Genomic DNA, 22,282 nt, shown 5'->3' with positions numbered 1-22,282 from the left:
AGCACTTGGAATGAACAAGTCGGCAACAGATAGAGACAGTCTCTGCCGTTTGACGGGCTTACAGTCTAATCGGGGGGAGACAGACAGACAAGAACAATGGCAATAAATAGAGTCAAGGGGAAGAACATCTCGTAAAAACAATGGCAAATAAATAGAATCGAGGCGATGTACATTTCATTAACAAAATAAATAGGGTAATGAAAATATATACAGCTGAGCAGACGAGTACAGTGCTGAGGGGATGGGAAGGGAGAGGGGGAGGAGCAGAGAGAAATGGGGGGAAAAGAGGGTTAAGCTGCGGAGAGGTGAAGGGGGGGTGGTAGAGAGAGTAGAGGGAGAAGAGGAGCTCAGTCTGGGAAGGCCTCTTGGAGGAGGTGAGTTTTAAGTAGGGTTTTGAAGCGGGGAAGAGAATCAGTTTGGCAGAGGTGAGGAGGGAGGGGGTTCCGGGACTGCGGGAGGACGTGGCCCGGGGGTCGACGGCGGGATAGGCGAGACCGAGGGACGGTGAGGAGGTGGGCGGCGGAGGAGTGGAGCGTGCGGGGTGGGCGGTAGAAAGAGAGAAGGGAGGAGAGGTAGGAAGGGGCAAGGTGATATAGAGCCTCGAAGCCTAGAGTGAGGAGTTTTTGTTTGGAGCGGAGGTCGATAGGCAACCACTGGAGGTGTTTAAGAAGGGGAGTGACATGCCCAGATCATTTCTGCAGGAAGATGAGCCGGACAGCGGAGTGAAGAATAGACTGGAGCGGGGCGAGAGAGGAGGAAGGGAGATCAGAGAGAAGGCTGACACAGTAGTCTAGCCGGGATATAACGACCCAGCCCAAAGCTGGTAGAGGCGCATTGTCTATTCATCCACTGGTGAGACAATTCAGAAAAATGATCTGAAAATGAAAATTCTCCATTTTTGCTAAGAACGATTTGCAATTCTAGCTTGAGCCACACCCTAGCAAAGAGCCAGTCAAGAGCAAAGTAATCAGGAGTCCAGTTCCCTCTGACCACTCCTGTTACTGGGACCTACCTCGAATGAAGGTGCCGTAGAGAACCTTTTTGGAGACTGAGCTACGGGGCTCAAAATGGCACCCTGCTCCCTGAACTCAGAGAAGGGTGGCCACTTGATGGTCACTGTAGATACCCGATTTACAGATGCATGTGCTGTCACATGTGTTATCCCAGGCACACAGTATAACTTGATGATCTCCTACGCACCAAGTCCTCCTGAGACCACACTGTAACTTGAAACGTCTCTAAGTTGCAGACTGCCTGTGGAGGAGCTGCAAAGGAGCCCCAGATAAGGTGCACTGTACCTGCTGCCTACTGGAATACCACATTTTCTGAAGTGGGAAATAGGGACCGTTTTAACATCCGAGCAGCACCGCCGTATCTCCAGGAAGGAGAGTGTATGCTCAATCCATCAGTAGTATTTCTTGAGCACCTGGCATGTACAGAATACTGTGCTCAAGAAAGAACAGTAGAGGGAAAAGACCCAATCTGAGTCCTCCAGGAGCTCCCGTGCACTTTTCAACGTGCCGCACTCTGTTTCGCCCACTGCCCCAGCGGGGACACGACTGGCACAAACCACTAGCATTAGAATCAATCCCTTCACGTGGGAGTTGAGCCTCAGTTAATAATAATAATAATAATGTTGGTATTTGTTAAGCGCTTACTATGTGCAGAGCACTGTTCTAAGCGCTGGGGGAAACACGGGGGAATCAGGTTGTCCCACATGGGGCTCACAATCCTAATCCCCATTTTACAGATGAGGTAACTGAGGCCCAGAGAAGTTAAGTGACTTGCCCACAGTCACACAGCTGACAAGTGGCAGAGCTGGGATTCGAACTCATGACCTCTGACTCCAAAGCCCATGCTCTTTCCACTGAGCCACGCTGCTTCTCAGTTCTTGACCCTGAGACTCCACCATCACAAGGGAAGGGAAGCAGCATGGCCCAGTACACTGGTCTGAAAGTACACTGGTCTGAAAGTCAGGACTTGGGTTCTAATCCTGGGTCTGCCACTTATCTGCTGTGTGACCTCGGGCAAAGCATTTCACTTCTCTGGGCCTCAGTTCCCCGTTCTGCAAAATGGAGAGCCAATGCCTGTTCTCCCTCCAATTTGGGCTCACAGTCTAAATTATACCTTGATTATCTTCTATCTCCTCCAGTACTTAGTACAGTGCTTGGTACACAGTAAGCACTTAAATGCCACAATTATCACAGTCCAATGAGACAGACGAGAACTAATTTACAGGTGGGGGGGAGGGGGCGGGGGGAGGAAGCAATAAATAGGTGACTAAATAAGAGCTGAAATAGCAGAATGTATAAATCACTGTGTGAGAAAAGCACCCCACGTGACTGAGTGCAGGTGTGCAGCATGGTAATTAGGAGGATATGACTTGGGGAGAACAAAAATAATTGGGAGATGCCTCCTGGAAGAGATGGAATTTCAGGAGGGCTTTGAAGATAGAGCCCTGGTAGAGGTCTGGTGGATTTGGGTGCAGGGAAGGCATTCTAGGTAGGAAGAAAGGCATAAACAAGGGGTTGGAGACAGGAGAGATGAAAAAGTGGTGAGATGGTTTGCTTGGATGATGATGATGATGGTATTAAGTGCTTACTATGTGCCAAGCACTGTTCTAAGCACTGGGGTACAGTTTTAAGAACAGATTGTCCCACGAGGTGCTCACACCCATTTTACAGAGGAGATCACCGAGGCACAGAGAAGATAAGTGACTTACCCAAAGTCACACAGCTGGCAAGTGGTAGAGTGGGGATTAAAACCCACAACCTCTGACTTCCAAGCCTGTGCTCTTTCCATTAGGCCACGCTGTGTCTCACAAGAGTGCAACCTGTGATGTAGAAGGAGAAAATCCGATGGGTGAGGCTGGGGGCACTGGTGAGTTGCCTTAAGGCCAATGGTTAAAAATTTCTACTTGATGCAGAAAGAAATAGGTAACCGTTGGAGATTTTTTAAGAACTGACATATAACGCCAATGGAGAAAGCATTCTTCATAAAAAGGATTTTAATATTCTAAATTTAGGAGCCCCCAAGGAGATGAAGTGCCTCGTGATCAAGCTAGTATGGAACATTAGCTTGGTATTGACTGAGGGATTGAATGCCATTTCTTTTGAAGAAAAATAATTAATCAGCGGTATTTATTGAACCCTTACTGTGTGCAGAACACTGTTCTTAGCACTTGGGAGAGTATACTGCAGTAGATTTGGTAGATTCCATCCCTGTCCACAAGGAGCTTGCAGTCTAGAGTGGGAGACAGACATTAAAATGAATTGCGGATGTGTATGTGAGTGCTCTGGGGCTTGGGGTGGGGTGAGGTGACTATAAAGCACTTAAAGGGTGCAGATCCAGGAGCAGCCTAGCCTAATGGAAAAAGCATGGGCCTGAGGGTCAGAAGGCTTGGGTTCTAATCCTGGCTCTGCCACTTGCTTGCCCTATGACCTTGGGTGAGTGACCTCACTTCTCTGTGCTTTAGTTTTCTCATCTAAAAATGGGGATTTAATACCTGTTCTCCCTCCTACTTAAGCTGTGAGTCCAATGTGGGACGGACTGTGTTCAACCTGATTGTCGTACCTACCACAGTGCACAGAACAGTGTTTGACACATAGGGTTTAACAAGTACCGGAGCAACAATAAGAAGTGCACAGACGACTCGGGAAAGCGAGGGTCGTTAGGGAAGTCCTCTTGGAGGAGATGTAACTTTAATAAGGCTTTGAAGGTGGGGAGGGTAATTGTTTTATTTGCAGGGGGAGGGAATTTCAGGCCAGTGGCAAGACAGGCGAGTTTGGGGCACAGTGCAGAGGCGGGTGTTTTTGAGGAGTTGGGAGATGTGGATGACTTTTCTTTTTTTTCTTTTTTTAAAGAAAAATGATCCAGGCATCAGAGTGACAAGTAAGCCCCTGGTGGACAGAGAGCATGTCTGAAAACTCTCTTATAGTGTCCCAAGCGCTTAATAATAATAATAATAATAATAATGGTATTTGTTAAGGGCTTACTATGTGCCGAGCACTGTTTTAAGTGCTGGGGTAAATACAGGGTCATCAGGTTGTCCCAAGAGGGGCTCACAGTCTTAATCCCCATTTTACAGATGAGGTAACTGAGGCACAGAGAAGTAAAGTGGCTTGATCAAGGACACACAGCAGGCAAATGGTGGAGCTGGGATTAGAACCCATCTCCCCTGACTCCCAAGCCTGTGTTCTTTGCACTAAACCACGCTGCTTACTACATGCTCTGTGCACTGTAAGCACGCAGTAAATACTGTCAATTTAGTAGGAGGAGACGGGCAGGGAGGCCAGCAAATTGTGGAATCCGATCGTGTTAGTTCAACCCGACTTAGTTTTTGAGATCAGACAAGATCTTACATAGCATGAGAGTCTGTGGCTGAAAACCCAGGTTCTTCAAGTCCTAAGGTGATTTTCTTTCTCATTTTTGTCCCTCCAGAAGGAATAATTGTAGTCCTCTCCTGCACTGACTGCTTGGTATCAGATTGATGGAATCTGCATGTCTGTATCTTGATGTTTGCTCCCAGGCAGGAAGACAGTCTGGACAGACATTGTGAAATTCATTAACTGCTGGTTGGAAGCAGGATGCCAACTTTTCATTTTGAGAACTGGAGCATATTTAGAGTGAGGCTTTGAGGGGGCAAGGAAGTAATAGAAAAGGGGAAGAAGGAAGAGAGGCCGGCCTCTTCAGAAGGGGTCAGCACGTGAGGTAATTGCCTCAAGACCCACTGTCAGGGACGCTGCAGAACAGTGGCAGATGAAATTTTGAAACCGCCCACCTCCTTTTCTGAATCAGTAGTGGCACAAGGAAGATTCGTATAGTGGTCTTTATTGAGCGCCTACTGCGTGCAGAGCACAGAAGGAAGGACTTGGGAGAGTACAGTACAATGGTAGACATGATCCCTGTACACAAGGAGCTTACAGTCTAGAGGGGGAGACAGACATTAAAGTCCATTACAGAGAGGGAAAAGGGCAGAGTATGATGATTGGAACACAGTAATTCTGAAAAAAATCGAGAAGAGTGGGTTTGGGCGGACTTCCATATGATATCATCGCATGAGCATGCCGCGGAACATATGTCATATGAAACGGAAGGGGGCAGTGAATTCTTCCCTACCTCAGGGTGCCCAAATAGCTGAAGACAACGCTGAGGAGAGGAAAAGTGGGGTTAAGGGGGAGCAAGATTAAAGGACACTAGAGACCGTGTCCCTTATTTTTACTTCATTCTTCCAGGGGCCGACTAATAATGTTGGTATTTGTTAAGCGCTTACTATGTCCCAAGCACCGTTCTAAGCACTGGGGTTGTCCCGTGTGGGGCTCGCAGTCTTCATCCCCATTTAACAGATGAGGTAACTGAGGCACAGAGAAGTGAAGTGACGTGCCCAAGGTCTCACAGCTGATAAGTGGCAGAGCCAGGATTAGAACCCACGACCACTGACTCCCAAGCCCATGCTCTTTCCACTAAGCCACGCTGCTTCTCATACAGTAGGTGCTGAATGAAAGAACTTTGTCTCCTCCTCCGTCACTGCCTAGCTTGTCTCCACCGGGCCGCAGAGCAGGATTAGGGGTCCCTCTCTCCCTAGGGCCTGTGAGGACCCCAAGTTGTCGGAAGGCACTTCAGAAGCTGTTTAAGCCAGAACCGTCTCTGCGTTTCCGCCATCTGCCCGATGCAGTCATCCGCAGGCGGCATCCATTGGCCCCGGAGCCGGCTCAGGATCAGTCAGCCGAGACAAAAACTCCGCTGCTCGCACCGTAGCCGGTGCGGGCAGGGCGAGGCGGAGACACGGCAGGGCCTTAAGCGGCTTCAGAAAGTTCTGTAAGGCAGGCCCGGGGGCTCCCAGCCCAGGTCCTACTGGCTGGAGGTAGGAAGGGTTAGCCAATGCTGCCCATCCTGCCTGAAAAACTGTGAGGGCCAAGCCAATAGCTTTGCCCCCAAAGTGCCAAGCCCGTAGAGTCGGTCACCTCCTGCCCTCTTTTGGAGAATTAGTGCCTCTGGTGGCAACTTTGAATTTCGAGTGCTGGGTTGAATTTGAAGCTTAGGTTCCTGTAGGGTGAGACTCCCAGACAATGGGGCTTGGGAAAAAATGAGTCAGGTGGACACAGACCCACACACCCATGCACAGGGTCTAGTACAGGACTTGAAGAAAGGATGAGGAGAGGGAAATACACACAGCAGTTAGGACTGAGGCCAGGACTGGGAAGAGTGTGTCACACCCATTCCCCACTGAGGCCAGAGCCAGGAGATAAACTTGGTTAGAAATCCTGTTGTAACTCCAGCTTGCCCGTTGGCCCTCTTGGTACTGAGAGGGGCAGGGTGAGCAGCCAATAGTGTTGTGCAGGCGACATCCTTAACGCTGTAATTAGCAGCGTGGCCTAGTGGAAGGGGCACAGGTCTGAGAGTCAGAGGGCCTGAGTTCTAATCTCAACTCTGCCAGTTGCCTGTTGTGTGACCTTGGGGAAGTCCCTTAACTTCTCTTTGCCTCAGTTTCCTCATCTGAAAAGTGGGGATTCAGTGCCTGTTCTCCCTCCTGCTTAGACCCCAAGCCTCAGGTGGGACAGGGATTGAGTCTGACCTGATTAACTCATATCTATCCCGGCACTTAGAGCAGTGTTTGATACATAGTAAACACTTAACAAATACCCTAATAATACTAATAGCTACAGTTCCATAAAGGCACTGCCCCAAAATCAGCACCTCTGGTCGTAGGACTCTGAACCTCCAGTTTTCTAACTCCACTTCCCCGCATCCTTCCATTTTCAGTCCAGTCATGAAGAAAACCTGGGCTGATCTTTTGGTGACCACCATTATTACCTCTTAAAGATCCACTCCTAAAAGATGCTCTTGCAGAGAGGAAAATGAAAAGTGCGGTGTTTCTATTTCTAATGATGACAACTCAAACCCAGCTACTGGCCCCTGACATTTTTTTTTCCTGTTTTAATTCAATTTATAAACCAGATCCTGTAAATGATTAGTATTCTCAGGAGAGGCATGACTAATCCCCTTTGCTCACAGAAACTAACTCTAGATTGTCCCTGGAGCTCCTCTAAGAGCGGTTATTTGTGCCTCCCTCAGCCAACGGGCCCCTAATCTCACTTGGCCCTGGATTGGTTTCCTCCAAAAGAAACACAATTTTTCAGATGATGGCCTAAAGAAGAAATAGTAGAGAGGAAGCAGTTTTCCAGAGCCGAAAGCGTGTATTTCAAATGTTGTTTCCTGACCCTATTAAAAAAAAAAAAAGGTGGGGGTGGCTGTGTGTGTGTGTGTGTGTGTGTGTGTCATGTGAAATGGGAGAATTTTGGCAAAAATCACGCAAAGTGCAAATGAATGACTAGATTTGGGACAAAGGCACTAATTTATCCTTCAGCTATCTTAGTGTGTGCCTCAGCACAGCCAACCATACATGCCCTTGACTTTGAAAAGAGCTTTGAAATCATCAATAGAAGTTGCTACAATAGCGGAGTTGCTTGTTTGCTGTATTCCAACCCTCTGATCGCATAATCCTAAGAAAGTTTTCAAGGTCAAAGCCAAAATCCTCTCAGCACCCGCCACACAGTAAGCTGGAGCATACAATGTTTTCTGCAACCTCTTATCTCAGTCTGCCTCCCTTTGTTGTCCCTTAGTGGAAAGTATGTACAGTGCCTTCAAAGTAGTCATACCCCATTAGCTGACTCCTGAAGATTCCCCTCAAACCACATAGCCAATAAACCCACATACACTGTACAGTCTGGACTCACTGTCCCCTTCCTGTGACTTAGAGCTGTGAAACTTACAATTCCCCTACCAGAATTCCACTTTGAAGAAGCTACCTTGAAGGTGTGGACTCTATAGGAAAGAATGATGGGTCTACATTGCATAATGAAGACTTGTTAAAAGGAAGGGGTCCATGTGACCAAAGCAAGTGCCATTGGGTAATGGTGATTGTTTCTTCCTTCCTTCCTTCCTCCCTCCCAGGCTGAATAAAAATAATAATGGTATTGTTAAGCAATTACTACGTGCCAGGCACAGTACTAAGCGCTGGGGTAGGTACAAGCAAATCAGGTTGGACACAGTCCCTGCCCCACGTGGAGTTCACAGTTTCAATCTCTAGTTTACTGATGAGGTAACTGAGGCACAGCAAAGGGAATCAACCTGCCCAGGGTCACACAGCAGACACGTGGCAGAGCCGGGATTAGAACCCATGATCCTCTGACTCGCAGGCCTGTGCTCTATCCGCTTCACCATGCTGCTTCTCTTCATTGTATCCCGCTGTCAGCACTATACTCCTCCTCTCCTGATGCTGATTTTCAGTGCCCCCATTGCCTCCTTACTTGGGAGAGAGTCAGGCAAACAAGTGGAGGAACAGGCAGCATTTTGTTCCCTATTTCCCCCTTCCCAGAGTAAGCCTGTTATTGTGAACTGTTGTTTGAAGGATCCTAGGTATTAATTGTATTTGTTAAATGTTTGCTATGTCCCAAGCACCGTACTAAGCACTGGGTAGGTTACAGTATAATCAGGTCCTACATGGGGCTCACAATCTATGGGGAGAATACCCATTTTGCAGATGAGGGAACTGAGGAACAGAGAAGCGAAGTGACTTGCCCAAGGTCAGACAGCAGACAAGTGGTGGACCCCGGGATTAGAACCCAGGTCCTCTGACTCCCACACCAGGGCATTACCCACTAGGCTACGCTGCTTCTCTAGATTGCTTTGACTTGCCTTGAGCAAGTTATAATGATGAAGTGGAAACAAAGAAATGGGTTAGGTGTGCAAGAGTTCCTAGACGGAGATTCCATTGTGGGAGAGGCAATTTTGAGAGAAAATAGAACTCTGGTTATTAGGTAGATCTGACCTTTTCCTTCTCTCCCTCCTTCCCTTCTGACATCAAAACTGAAGAGGTTCAAGTAGTGAACAGAACAGAAAGATTTCCTGCAAAAGCAACCAAATCACCATAAGGCAATCTGTTACAGAGAACTGAGATTACGATCACCTCAACAAGCTGAGTAAACCAAACTGGGATGTTATTCTTTAAGAGGGTGATGTCACTTTAAAGTGGTTGTCTGGAGACTTCTGGTTTTGCTTCAGTTTACAAAAGTTTAATTGAATCCTATGTGATGAATCCATTCCAGGGTGTGTGTCAAACTTCCTATCAGTGATTATGCTAAGGCCTGAGGCAACATTCTGATAAGTAGTATGCACCCTTTGGAGAAAGTGGGTAAGCCTAAAAGTACATCACAAAGGCAAACTGTAAGCAATTATAAATCACGTAGGGATTTCAAGGTCTCCTTTAAGTTAACTTGAGTTGTTTCACTTGTCTGTATTTTGGGCACAAAACCAAACACCACCAAGCACTCTCATAGGGCTGGCTCCCACTTTGAGCAGTAGATCATCTGAGTCAAGCAAAAAAGAAACTCTCTGCATCATCATCATCATCATAACTATGTTATTTGTTAGGGGCTTACTGTGTGTCAGGCACTGTAATAAGCATGTGCTTACTATGTGCCAGGCACTGTACCGAGCCCTGGGGTGGATACAAGCAAATTAGGTTGGACACAGTCCCTGTCCCACATGGGGCTCTCAGTCTCAATCCTCATTTTACAGATGAGGTAACTGAGGCACAGAGAAGTGAAGTGACTGGCCCAAGGTCACACAGTAAACCAGTGGCAGAGCTGGAATTAGAACCCATGACCTTCTGACTCCCAGGCCCGTGCTCTATCCACTATGCCAAGCTGCCTCCCACAATGCCAAGTGGCATATGATTTTGAATCATTCAAAATGCCCAGACAGTAATAATAATAATAGTGGTATTTGCTAAGCGCTTACTATGTGCCAAGCACTGTTCTAAGCGCTGGGGGGATACAAGGTAATCAGGTTGTCCCACATGGGGCTCACCGTCTTAATCCCCATTTTACGGAGGAGGTAACTGAGGCACAGAGAAGTTAAGCAAGTTGCCCAAAGTCACACAGCTGACAAGTGACGGAGCTGGGATTAGAACCCATGACCTCTGACTCCCTAACCCGGGCTCTTTTCACTGGGCCACGTGGCTTCAGTAAGAAGAGCCTAGCAGGGAAACTGTGGACTGGTTGTTGGAGCAGCACATACTTGAGCTCCTAAATCTTGGGAAGCGATTTTGATTTGTCCGTTAATTAATGCTCACTTCCCTGGCTACGGTAGCAAGCCACTTTGGTCGCTCCAAAAAAGTGCTGGAATGCCTATCAATCAACCAGTTGTATTTATTGAGTGCTCACGGGGTGCAGAGCACTATATTAAGCGCTTAGGAAAGTACCATATAACAATATGACAGGCACATCCCCTCCTAGGGTAAAAGGTACCGCCAAAATGTCACACGATCTCAAGGTGATTTTTATTAGCAGTGTCTATAGAGAATTGGAAAGAGGTGTGCTTTCCCATCCTTTAAATTTCTCTTGCCACTGTCCTCTCCGATCAAATGAATTTCTTCAGGTATTTCCCTCAAACCGGAGTGAGTCTGAAGGCTGGGAACCTAATAGGAAGAACAAACAAGAAAACAAATGTGTCTTGGCTTTCAGTTGCTAAACACTGTAGGCGGAAGCACAACTGGGCTGTGTCACTAACCCACAGCCATTTTGGCCCCACCCAGCACCCTCACAATAGAATCCCTTGGAGTCTGGGGAAGAAATATACTCATTGTAACTTTTCACGATTTTACCGTGGTGTTATTAATTGGATCTGGGAACAGCCACATTGTGTACTTTTGATCAAGAACAGGGTTCAGTTTTTTTCTATATTCGTGTCCTCAGGAGAGTCTTGCAGTGGAAAGGGAAGCTTTCTGTTTCCTCTGCAGTGAGGTGGGATAAGCATTCCTCTGTCTCCCTGGCCCATGCTCTTTCCCCAAGGCCCCACTGCTTCAGTTTAGGAAAAAAAAGGCCCAGTGGATTAGAGAAGTGGTGTGGCTTAGTGGATAGGGCACAGGCCTGGGGGTCAGAAGGACCTGGGTTCCAATCCCAGCTCTGCCACATGTCTGCAGTGGGACCTTGGGCAAGTCACTTAACTTTTCTGGGCCTCAGTTACCTCATCTGTAAAACAGGGATTAAGAGTGTGAGCCCCATGTGAGACAGGGACTGTGTCCAACCCGATTAACCTGTATGTACCCCAGCAACTAGAACAGTGCTTGGCACATAGTAAGCGCTTAACAAGTACCATTATCACCGTATCTATTTTGTATTTTAAGTCCAGAGACTAATCACATCACTGCAATTGATTTGGCTCATTGTAGGTGATTTTGCAATGTAATCCCGATCAAAAAGCACCAAGTCCTTCCCCAGGTCTTTTGGAAAATTGGAAAGTGATAAACTCAAATGTCAAAGGGAGCCTAAGTATAGATGAGTAAGAGGCACAGAAAAGTTAATTGACTCTCCTGTGGTCACACAGCAGAAAAGTGGCAGAGCTGGGAGTGGAACCCAGGTCCCCTGACTCCCAGGCCTGTACTTTTTCCACTAGGCCATACTGCCACGTTACTAGAGAGGCTAGAACCCAATTTACAGGCTGGTAATGTTTTGGGGTGAAATGTCATTGGAGAGTGTTGGCAAGTTCGCCTTGTGTAGCCTCCTTCCTTCAGACAGGACTGACTGCCCATCAGCTATTCCAGATAGTTGTCTACCTCTGTACATTTTCAGGGAAGGAGACACTCACCCCAGCTCCATAGTACTTAAGTAAATATTGTTATACTCTAATATTTCCCCTCTCCCTAATCTGTTTTAACATCTCTCTCCCCCTGTAGACTGTAAGCTCCTTGTGGGCAAAGATCAGGTCTCCCAACTTTGCCGTTTTGTACTTTTCCAAGTGCTTACTTAGTACAGCGCTTTGCACACAGTAACAACCACTCAAATACCACTGAATGATAAAGAGGGATTTAACAAAGACCATTCCCGGAGGGGTTGAAGAGGGAGATCTTCCACCAACCTTTTCTCACTGCCTGGGTTTCTCTTGTCTCTAGTATTTGATTTAGAACAGTAAAATAGACCTGGGGTATCGAGACATTTCAAGATGATAACTAATAATAATAAAGGTAGGGATGGTTTCAGAGAAACTAGGGAGAAAAATCCCTTCTGGCACAGGGAAAGAGACGGCTGCATATTTTACTTGATAAGTGGTATGTGTGAGAGACAAGTTTCATTCTGTTTTGTCAGCCAAATTCCTGAAAGCACAGCCTCGGGGACTTACCCTTACATAGGGAAAGGTAGCTTATAATTTTAGATGATGAGGGAAGAGGTTTTTTAAGCTACACTGTTTGAAAGTCAGCTCTAGCCACTCCTCCCTGAAACTGAGGAAATGCTTTTGAAATGTGTGATGAAATGGGAGCAGGAAGCTGAGCGACTTAGTAAAAGTGATCTAAAGTGAAGGAATTGAGAATTCTAAGGAAAAAAGAGAAAAGCTACAAAATGAGGGGCAAAAAATGTTGAGAAAAGACTTATGTCTTAAAAGACCGTATAGGTCTACAGACTTAAGGAAATAGAGCATCATGATAGAAAATATTCCAGTAAAGGAAAGGAGAGAAATCAAGAAGTTCGTGAGCTTGCTAGCCCATGAGAAAATGATTTGGAGGTCATATTGCCATCATAAGGGAGAGCGTAACAAAAAAACAAATTTAGCTAGACCAGGAACTGCATAAAGATCTGAAACCATGGGCCCCACCCACCCCAAAGCAGATATTAGGCCAAGTTGGAAAAAAAAACAAACCCAACTTTATAAAGTTTTAACACACAAGTTTGTACGTAGCGTCAGGAAAGCCAAAGCTAAGAATGAGGCACAAATTGTTCAAGACATAAAGAATACTCGAAAAGAGTTGTTGAGACCGAGCCCATTGTGGGCGGGCATTGTCTCTATTTGTTGGTGAATTGTACTTTCCAAGCGCTTAGTACAGTGCTCTGCACACAGTAAGTGCTTAATAAATACAATCGAATGAATGAATGAATGAAAACATATCAGGCGTAACATCCTGCCTAAAGACACGGAATGAACTAGCTGCCTTTTGGAAATGCCTTCCAGACTCTTCATTCATTTTGAAATGAACTACTTTAGTGCTGTGTGAAACCCAAATGAGAAACAGCATAGCCTAGTGGAAGGAGCACGGGCCTAGGAGTCAGAGGACCTGGGTTCTAGTCCTGGCTCTGACAAATGTCTGCAGTGGGACAATAATAATAATAATAATGTTGGTATTTGTTAAGCGCTTACTATGTGCAGAGCACTGTTCTAAGCGCTGGGGTAAACATAGGGGAATCAGGTTGTCCCACGTGGGGCTCACAGTCTTAATCCCCATTTTACAGATGAGGGAACTGAGGCACAGAGAAGTTAAGTGACTTGCCCACAGTCACACAGCTGACAAGTGGCAGAACTGGGATTCGAACTCATGAGCCCTGACTCCAAAGCCCGTGCTCTTTCCACTGCTCCACGCTGCTTCTCCTTGGGCAAGTCACTTGGGCAAGTCTCCTTGGGACCTTGGGCAAGTCACTTAACTTCTCTGTGCCTCAGTTTCCTCATCTGTAAACTTGTCCAGACTGTAAGCTCATCAATCTAGATGGTAAGCTCATGGGCAGGGAACTATCTACCAACTCTGTTGTGTTGTACTATCTCAAGTGTTTAGTGCAATGCTCTACACCATTAATACCATTGATTGATTAAAATGGGGATTAAGACTGTGAGCCCCATGTGGGATATGGACTGTGTCCAACCTGATGATCTTATATCTACCCCAGCTTTAGACTGTGAGTCCATTAGTTTAGACTGTGAGCCCGTTATTGGGCAGGAATTGTCTGTCTGTTACCGCATTGTACATTCCAAGCGCTTAGTACAGTGCTCTGCACATAGTAAGCACTCAATAAATACTGTTGAATAGTAGAGTGCCTGGCACATAGTAAGCGCTGAACAAATACCATTTGAAAAAAATGTAGATCCAAATTTTGTTTTATGCAAGACTTGGAGTTATTCCAGGGGACCCCCTCTGGACCTCTCAGCCTATCCAGAGTCAGCTCCAGTTGTTCCCTTTCCGCCTGGAAAAGCCCTGGGGGCTGGGTCACTTTTAAGGATATTCTGGTGGGCAACATCATATGGTGTGGGTAGAAGGAGCTGCAACTGCCCCTAGCCTCAGAATCTTATTAAAAAAGGAGTCCCCTCTGCCCAGAGACCCCCTTCCCTCTTCATGCCCAGCTTAAATCACTAGGGGATGGTTATGGAGTCTCCTAAAGGCCCCAGGTTTGGATGTTTCAGGCCTAACCACCCGGGGCAGTGAATCTACAGAGCCAACAAAATGGTGTAAATTCCTCAGCTTGCCACTTTCTGGTACAGAGGATTCGTTTCTCTTCCCCTCCTCTCTCCCCAACCCCCCCCCCCCCCCCCAACACACACACACCCCACATGCACACACACACACACCCACCTAAGGGACAGAAACCATGTCTAAATTCCCATTTGCCTACTCTTGTCCGGAGCTTAGTTCAGTGATATACACACAATAGGTGTTTAATGAATACCATTATTATGTTGGTATTTGTTGGTATTTGTTAAGCGCTTACTATGTGCCGAGCACTGTTCTAAGCGCTGGGGTAAACATAGGGGAATCAGGTTGTCCCACGTGGGGCTCACAGTCTTCATCCCCATTTTACAGATGAGGGAACTGAGGCACCGAGAAGTTAAGTGACTTGCCCAAAGTCACACAGCTGATTAGTGGCTGAGCTGCTATTACTAGTGGTCCCTCAGGATTTTGTAGCTTCCTGATAAATTGAATTCTAGAAGATGGTGACCGGCAGTCTGCTCCTGCATTCCGAATGGATGTGAATAAAACAAAATTTGATTGTCCCATTTTTTTCTGGAAAGAAGCCTCTAGTACTCCCTGGCAATAATTGAGTCTTGTAGAAGCCCAAAGTCCGTGCCCTGGCCCCACCTGCCCAGCTCCGGGACCTGAGCCGGGTTGAGATTCAGACCTCATTTGCAGGGGAGCATCACTGCATTTTTGTAGTATGCTTATGCATGGGCAGGTGGCCTAGGGATCTGAAGTTCCAGTAGCCCCCCTGGGAAACCGTATGCATAAATGCATCATCCTGCTTACAAGGACCCCTGCTGCTGCACTGTAGTACCTCCATAGCACCGTAAGTAGCCCTAAAGGGGAAGGGCATAGGATCACGTCCCAGATGGGTCTGAAGCTGGATGGGTTTGGGAGTGAGCCCTTAGGCCAGGACCTGGATTGGGGAACCTGTACTGGGTTCTACTTCTATCTTGGCAAAGGTCCAGGATGGAACCCGAGCTAGGAGCCAGATGACTTCTATCCCAGCTCTACCCTACACTCAATATGTTTCTTCCAATGAGTCACCTCTCTTAACTTCAGTATCCCATCTATAAAATGGAGAGAGTATCTACCCCACATTTCCCGGGAATGAATGTTCGGAACAATGCTTAGTACATACATTGTGGACACTCACTAAATGTCAAACATCATCAACAGGGTCTCTACAAGAGTAATCAGACCGCAGTGGTATTGTTGCTGGTGTTAATCCCGGCTCCACCACTTGCTTGCTGTGTGACCTTGGACAAGCCACTTAACTTCTCTGGGCCTCAGTTCCCTCATCTGTAAAATGGGGATTAAGACCGTGAGCCCCACGTGGGACAACCTGATTACCTTGTATCTATCCCAGCGCTTAGAATGGTGCTTTGCACATACTAAGCGCTTAACAAATACCATAATTATTATTACCGGTCTTATTCTGTGATGTGTTTAACCAGTGCCGTGAGTTTCCTTAGAGTGGTCATTACACTCTCTGCTACAGTGTTTTGAATTAAGTCAGTTTGCCAGTCCAGCAATTCTGCCTATTGTTTTGACCTAGATTTGGAAGGAGCAACATTTTAGGAAGCAGATTTCTGAGCCCCCTTTTACTACTGCAAATCCCAAAACAGTCATTTTCCACCCTTAATCCATTAGGAGCAAAAATATCAGTTCTATTTCTGATTACAGAAGTCAGTTCCATCCATCTCAGCATTCTTTTGCTCTTGCCTTACTTCTCAACTACTTTAAGCTTTCTGTCAAATGATGAGGGAGTGGAAGCTGCAGCAAGAGAGGAAGCCCCAGGGGAAGGGGGGGAATAGAGGGGGGGAAAGACCCTGCAGTGGGGGAATCAGCAGAATGCTCTTCCCATCTCTTCCAGCTCCCCATGGCCAGTTTCTCCCCAGCCACGCCTTAGGGAGAGAAGCAAGGTTGTTGACTGCTCAAAAACTCCTGACTGTGGGTGGGCCGGAGTTTCTGATAGCCAAACATCAGCCTTTCTGTGTTGGTTTAAGTGGAGAGCTGCTGCTTGGTAGAAACTAGCGTGGAAAATGAACTTGCCCTTTAAAGACTTGTCCTCAGCTCCGATGATGTCATGGTACTTCTTTCTCCCTCTCCAGTGCCTTTAAAATAAGTGCCAACCCACTCAAGGGAGGAGCTCCTGAATAATTCCATGATTCATGGTTTCAGGTGTTAAACTACCTTCCTGCACAAACAGTGGGTTTGGTGTCATTTGGAGGCCGAGAGGGAGAGAGCTCTGCTATCAGCTGGACTCTTGTAGGCATGTTCACACTTCTGTCTACAAGTCATGCACTGGGAGAAGTTTCTGTGGCTCCGACAGGCCCAGGTAAGACAGAAGAGGAGACTATATCGGGCTTATTTGTTTATTCCCTCCTTTTAGGTGGGTGAGGGGAAGTAAAATCTAAACTCGAGTGAGCCTTTGGTAAGTAATTGTGGTAGGGCGTCTAATCTTTTTTTTTTTTAAAAAAAGAAACTTTCCATTTGAGAAATTTAACAAAGAATTAGCATGCTCATCACCAGTAGTACCAGTGCACTTTGCATGGGGGTGGGGAGAGAGTGTGTGAGAGTGAGTGTGTGTGTAAGTAAAATTACCTGGCTGCTGGCTAATCCCAGTGGATAGAAAAAAAATGTTGGTATTTCCTAAGCGCTTACTATGTGCCAAACACTGTTCTAAGCGCTGGGGTAGATACAAGGTAATCAGGTGGTCCCACGTAGGGCTCACAGTCTTCATCCCCATTTTGCAGATGAGGTAATTGAGGCACAGAGAAGTTGTGACTTACCCAGGGTCACACAGCTGACAAGCAGCGGATCCGGGATTAGAACCCATGACCTCTGACTCACAAACCCGTTCTCTTTCCACTAAGCCATCCTGCTTCTCTGCTTCTAGAACACAGTCCTGGAAGTCAGAAGGACCTGGATTGTAATCCCGGTTCTGCCACTTATCTGCTGTGTGACCTTGGGCAAGTCACTTCACTTCTCTGTGCCTCACTTATCTCATCTGTAAAATAGGGATTAAAACTTTGAACCCCATGTGGAACATAGACTGTGTCCAACCTGATTAGCTTGTATCTACCCCAGTCCTTAGTACAGAGCCTGGCACATAGAGCTTAGCAGATATCATTAAAAAAAATATTTTTAAAAAATCATGGCGATATACTGGCACCAAGAAACTCGTGGTTTATCCATTTTGAGTCTTAGGTCAGGGACACTTAAGGTTTCCCACAAGAACAGAAATCCTCACAACCCACAAGTGTAACTCATTCCACAGGTGCGAAGCCTCCTTTCCCTCCAGAAGTAAGGTTGAATCAGTTGTGCTCCACCAGTTTCAGGCCTCACACTTATGGAACTCCTCTCCCTGGAAAGAATGTATGGGATTGGGATACTGGGGTTACTGGTTGCTTTTAGAAATTGGAGTTGGAAAACAGCAGAGATAGCAGAGAGCTGGTAAATGTCTGGTAGATGTTTGCTCCACTCGGGATTCTTCCTAACATCGTCCCTTCACCCCACTAACAAAGGGCCACCCCTTATAAAGTGACCAGCTTCCTGCAAGCTCACCCTGGGACAGGAGGTGGGACCTCCAGAGGACAGAGTTACAAAGGCAGGAAAGCCAGAAGGAGAGCTAAAGATTTACAGAGACAAAGGGAGAGAGAAAAAAGAATCGGGGTGGAGGTGGGGGGGAGGTGGGGAAGAGACCAAAAAAAAAAAAGATGTCTGTGAGGGGCAGAGGAGTATGGGAAAACAGAATGGGCTCGTCTAGGGATAGCACTGCCACTTTGGCCCTGCGGTGGAGGCTGGCAGCAGTCACTGCAGCTGCCCGGCAATACCAGAACTGGCTTTTCCGGTCCAGTGGTAGGACTTTCCAGCATCGGTCGGTGATGGTACCCACTGGTCTAGAAAGGCTAGTTTAGCCATAGCTGTGGCACTAAAGAAGCGAAGGAGCGTAGCGTCACCACTGTGAGGGCTTCTCTCCTGCTATCTCGGCCAGCCTTAGACCTTTGACGGGCATTCTGCATGTAGTAGTAATAGTGATGATGGTATTTGTTAAGCGCTTACTCTGTGCCAAGCCCTGTTCTAAGCGCCGATTTACTTTAGGTGGCCAGGGGCAGAAAGAATAATAATATTGGTATTTGTTAAGCGCTTACTATGTGCCGAGCAGTGTTCTAAGCGCTGGGGTAGATACAGGGTAATCATGTTGTCCCACGTGAGGCTCACGGTTAATCCCCATTTTACAGATGAGTCAACTGAGGCACAGAGAAGTTAAGTGACTTGCCCACAGTCACACAGCTGACAAGTGGCAGAGCCGGAAGTCGAACCCATGACCTCTGACTCTGAAGCCCAGGCTCTTTCCACTGAGCAAACCGGCACATGTTGCTACTTGATGTTAACCATGGTTTTAAAAAAATTATTAAAAACGGTTCAGGGTATACCGTTCAAGCCGTTAGCTAATGTGAGCCTTTTGGATTATTTGTGGTTTTCAATCAGTCAATTGTATTTATTGAGTGCTTACTGTGTGCTAAACACTTGGGAGAGTACCACATAACAATAAACAGACACATTCCCCACCCACAAGGAGCTAGTCATCCAAACTCCTCCTACCTGCAGGAAAACATGGTGGTGTTTGTGCTCTGTGGGACTTTCACCTGAGTTGAGTCATCGTCAGTGAGGATACCCTTTTTTTTTTTTTTTTTTTTTTGAGCGGACAACCTCGTCAGCGAGGAGACCCGGGTCTCCGGCGGTGGAGAGGTGGGGGGCGTGGCTGCTCCTTCTACCCCCCCTTCACCTCTCCGCAGCTAAACCCTCTTCTCCCCCCTTCCCTCTCCTCCTCCCCCTCTCTCATCCCACCCCCTCAGCACTGTACTGTCCACTTGACTGTATATATCTTTACCACCCTATTTATTTTGTTTATTCTGTTTAATGAGATATACATCACCCTGATTCTATTTAGTTGCCATTGTTTTTATGAGATGTTCTTCCCCTTGACTCTATTTATTGCCATTGTTCTTGTCTGCCTGTCTCCCCCGATTAGACTGTAAGCCCGTCAAACGGCAGGGACTGTCTCTATCTGTTGCCGACTTGTTCATTCCAAGCGCTTAGTACAGTGCTCTGCACATAGTAAGTGCTCAATAAATACTATTGAATGAATGAATGAATATTGTAATGCAACTTTTTATTTAATGGATTTCATCATCATCAGTGGTATTTTAGTGAGCGCTTACTGTGTGCAGAGCCCTGTATTAAGCACTTGGGCGAATGCAACAGAGTTAGCAGACACGTTCCCTGCCCACAGCGGGCTTACAGATTTGTGAGATTTGACCCTTCACTCCCACCCCGAGGTCACTGATATTCCTCACTTTACTTTTGCTGTCTAAGCGGTTTTGTCAGATCGAAGGGGACTTTTTGAGTTTAGGCAAGCTATGTGGATTTTTCGTTGTCGTTGCTGGAGTAGCTCATTTTTTAAAAAGATCTCTTTAATGCCTATTTGTATAAAATTGAATCAGCTTAAATAGGTAATCGTGTGGAATTTTGCACTTTGATGTATCCCATTTGCTAAAATCTCTGTAGGGTGGATTCAGAATCACCCTTGAATATTTTCTGTGGCTGTGCGGGGCAGATCCACCTAGGCTTAGTTTCTGCACCAGTGAGATGCTGTTTTGAAAACTGGGCTTCGTTAGTTTACCCGGTGGGCTCCGAGGCCCTTGGCTAACATTCTAGGTTCTCCATTTCCAGTGTATGAGCACGTCACTGTTGGGTAGCTCAAGAACCTCTCGGCTTCAGAGAGAAAAACGGGTTATTTAAAACGGCCTGTTGTAATCCAGACCCCCTACTTCACTGCTGAGAGGTCAGGGTGGGTGACACCGTAAGGGCAGCTGGGCCTCATTCCCGCCTCAAAGCTGGTAGATGAAGAGTCGGTTCTTTTAACATCCCTCTCTTTGACTTCCACCCTAGATCGAGCGGTTGGAAGTAAGCAGCCTTGCCCAGACATCTAGCGCGGTGGCCTCCAGCGCCGACGGCAGTATCAATACCGACTCTGTGGATGGGACCCCAGACCCTCAACGCACAAAAGCCGCCATCATCCACCTGCAACAGAAGATCTTAAAGCTCACCGAGCAGATCAAGATCGAGCAGACTGCCCGAGATGACAACGTTGCTGAGTATTTGAAACTCGCCAATAACGCCGACAAGCAGCAGACAGCTCGGATCAAGCAGGTTTTTGAGAAGAAGAATCAGAAGTCAGCCCAGACTATCCTGCAGCTGCAGAAGAAGCTCGAGCATTATCACCGGAAGCTCCGGGAAGTCGAGCAGAACGGGATCCCGCGGCAGCCAAAGGATGTCTTCAGGGATATGCACCAGGGTCTGAAGGACGTAGGGGCAAAAGTGACCGGGTTCAGCGAGGGGGTTGTGGACAGCGTCAAAGGTGGGCTCTCGAGCTTCTCCCAGGCCACCCATTCAGCCGCGGGGGCCGTCGTGTCGAAACCCCGGGAGATCGCCTCATTGATTCGAAATAAGTTTGGCAGTGCAGACAACATCTCTAACCTGAAGGACTCTCTCGAGGAAGGCCAGGTGGAGGATGGAACCGGGGGAAAGCCCCTGGGGGTGATTGCGAATTTTCAGTCGAGCCCAAAGTTTGGTAGTGAGGAAGACTGTTCTAGCGCTACATCAGGTTCAGTAGGAGCTAACAGCACTGGGGGCTGCCCTCTGGGACCATCTAGTTCCAAAACGAACACTTTGGACATGCAGAGCTCAGGACTTGATGCAATACTCCAAGAGATCCAGGAGATTAGAGAGACCCAGACCAGGCTGGATGAGTCGTTTGAGAACCTCAAAGAACATTATCAGAGGGACTATTCCTTAATAATGCAAACCCTGCAGGAAGAGCGATATAGGTGAGTCGGTTTTATCTCACTAATCGGGCTACTGTTAAGCCTTTCCACCGAGAAATGCACGGGGAACGACTTTGCGTTTGAAGTCGGGGGCGGGTCACTTGGGGTGGGGCGCTGGGGCGGGAGCAGGAGCAGGGGTGAAACGAAGCTGGAGCCCACCACAACACCGCCCCGATAAGACTGTAAGCGCCACTGCGGCCGTTCAGGGACAAGTTATTGTTCTCAAAGCGGACGCTTTCTGTTGTCCTTTGGAAGGAGCGAGCTTGGCTCTGACGCGGCACCAGCCCCTGTTGGACATGACACCTCAGGGCCAGGGTCTGCAGCGGACCCATCAGGCATGCCCGCTCCTTAACAGCGAGCCCAGCATGGCTCCTAGCGGCACTGCTCTGGGATGGGGGTGAGGGCAGGGGAGACAGCTACCCAGGCCCGGGGACCCACGGAGTCCCCATTGTCCTCAGTGGGCTATAGGGCTAACTGGGGTGGCTCTGTCCTCCCCAGTCACGATGGCGCAGCAGCTCCTTACCACCTTGCCTTGGGTTGGGCTTTGGTGGGGGTGGGGAGAAGAATAGGAAGGCCAGGAGAAGAGGGAGGAATACAGGGAGGTATGGGCAGTGGGGAGAGAGAGAGAGAGAGAGAGAGAGATATGAAGGATCTTGAAAGCAAGAACTGTTTCTTTCACTTTCGCTGTACTCTCCCAAGGTCTTCATCCCAAGGCTCTGTGCACAGTTAGGCACTCTGTGAGTGCCTGCACTTGTCCTTCCTGCCAGGCAGTCTCCTCCTGCTCCACTGCTTCTCTCATCCTCAACAGGCTCCGGCACCAGGCCAGAAGTTCTTCTCACCCCTGGCCCCGGAGTCCTGTGAGGACGTGCCTTCCAGAACTGCTACAGGGGCTGGTCAAGTCCCACAGGGCCCCAACATTCTCCGTTGCTCTTCTCAACCAAGTGGCAGTGGCGTTTTTCAAACTGCAGAATCCATCGGTCCGTCAATTGTATTTATTGACCGCTTACCGTTTGCCGAGCCCTGTACTGAATGCTTGGGAGAGTACAGTATAACAAAGTTGGTAGGCGTGTTGACAAGGCGCTGACAGGCTAGAGGGGGAGACAGACATTGG

At 47.6% G+C, this 22,282-nt stretch overlaps 1 protein-coding gene across 10 annotated transcripts in view; it reads left to right on the top strand.

The window, feature by feature from the left end:
• Nucleotides 1-22,282, top strand: part of TMCC1 (transmembrane and coiled-coil domain family 1) — a 280,809-nt gene that overhangs the window by 245,466 nt on the left and 13,061 nt on the right. For 9 of the 10 annotated variants that reach the window (XM_029050478.2, XM_029050477.2, XM_029050476.2 and 6 more), the window contains one exon: nucleotides 20,237-21,174. In XM_029050478.2, the coding sequence (XP_028906311.1) occupies nucleotides 20,237-21,174 (938 nt within the window). Of the gene's footprint in view, nucleotides 1-16,492; nucleotides 16,617-20,236; nucleotides 21,175-22,282 lie in introns of those variants that run through there. The other variant, XM_029050483.2, reaches the window with a different exon arrangement.

Source organism: Ornithorhynchus anatinus, chromosome X1 (genome assembly GCF_004115215.2).
Source record: "Ornithorhynchus anatinus isolate Pmale09 chromosome X1, mOrnAna1.pri.v4, whole genome shotgun sequence".
Lineage (NCBI taxonomy): Eukaryota > Metazoa > Chordata > Mammalia > Monotremata > Ornithorhynchidae > Ornithorhynchus > Ornithorhynchus anatinus.
Note: the sequence above shows the minus strand (reverse complement) of the source record. Positions and strands in the feature narration are given on the sequence as shown.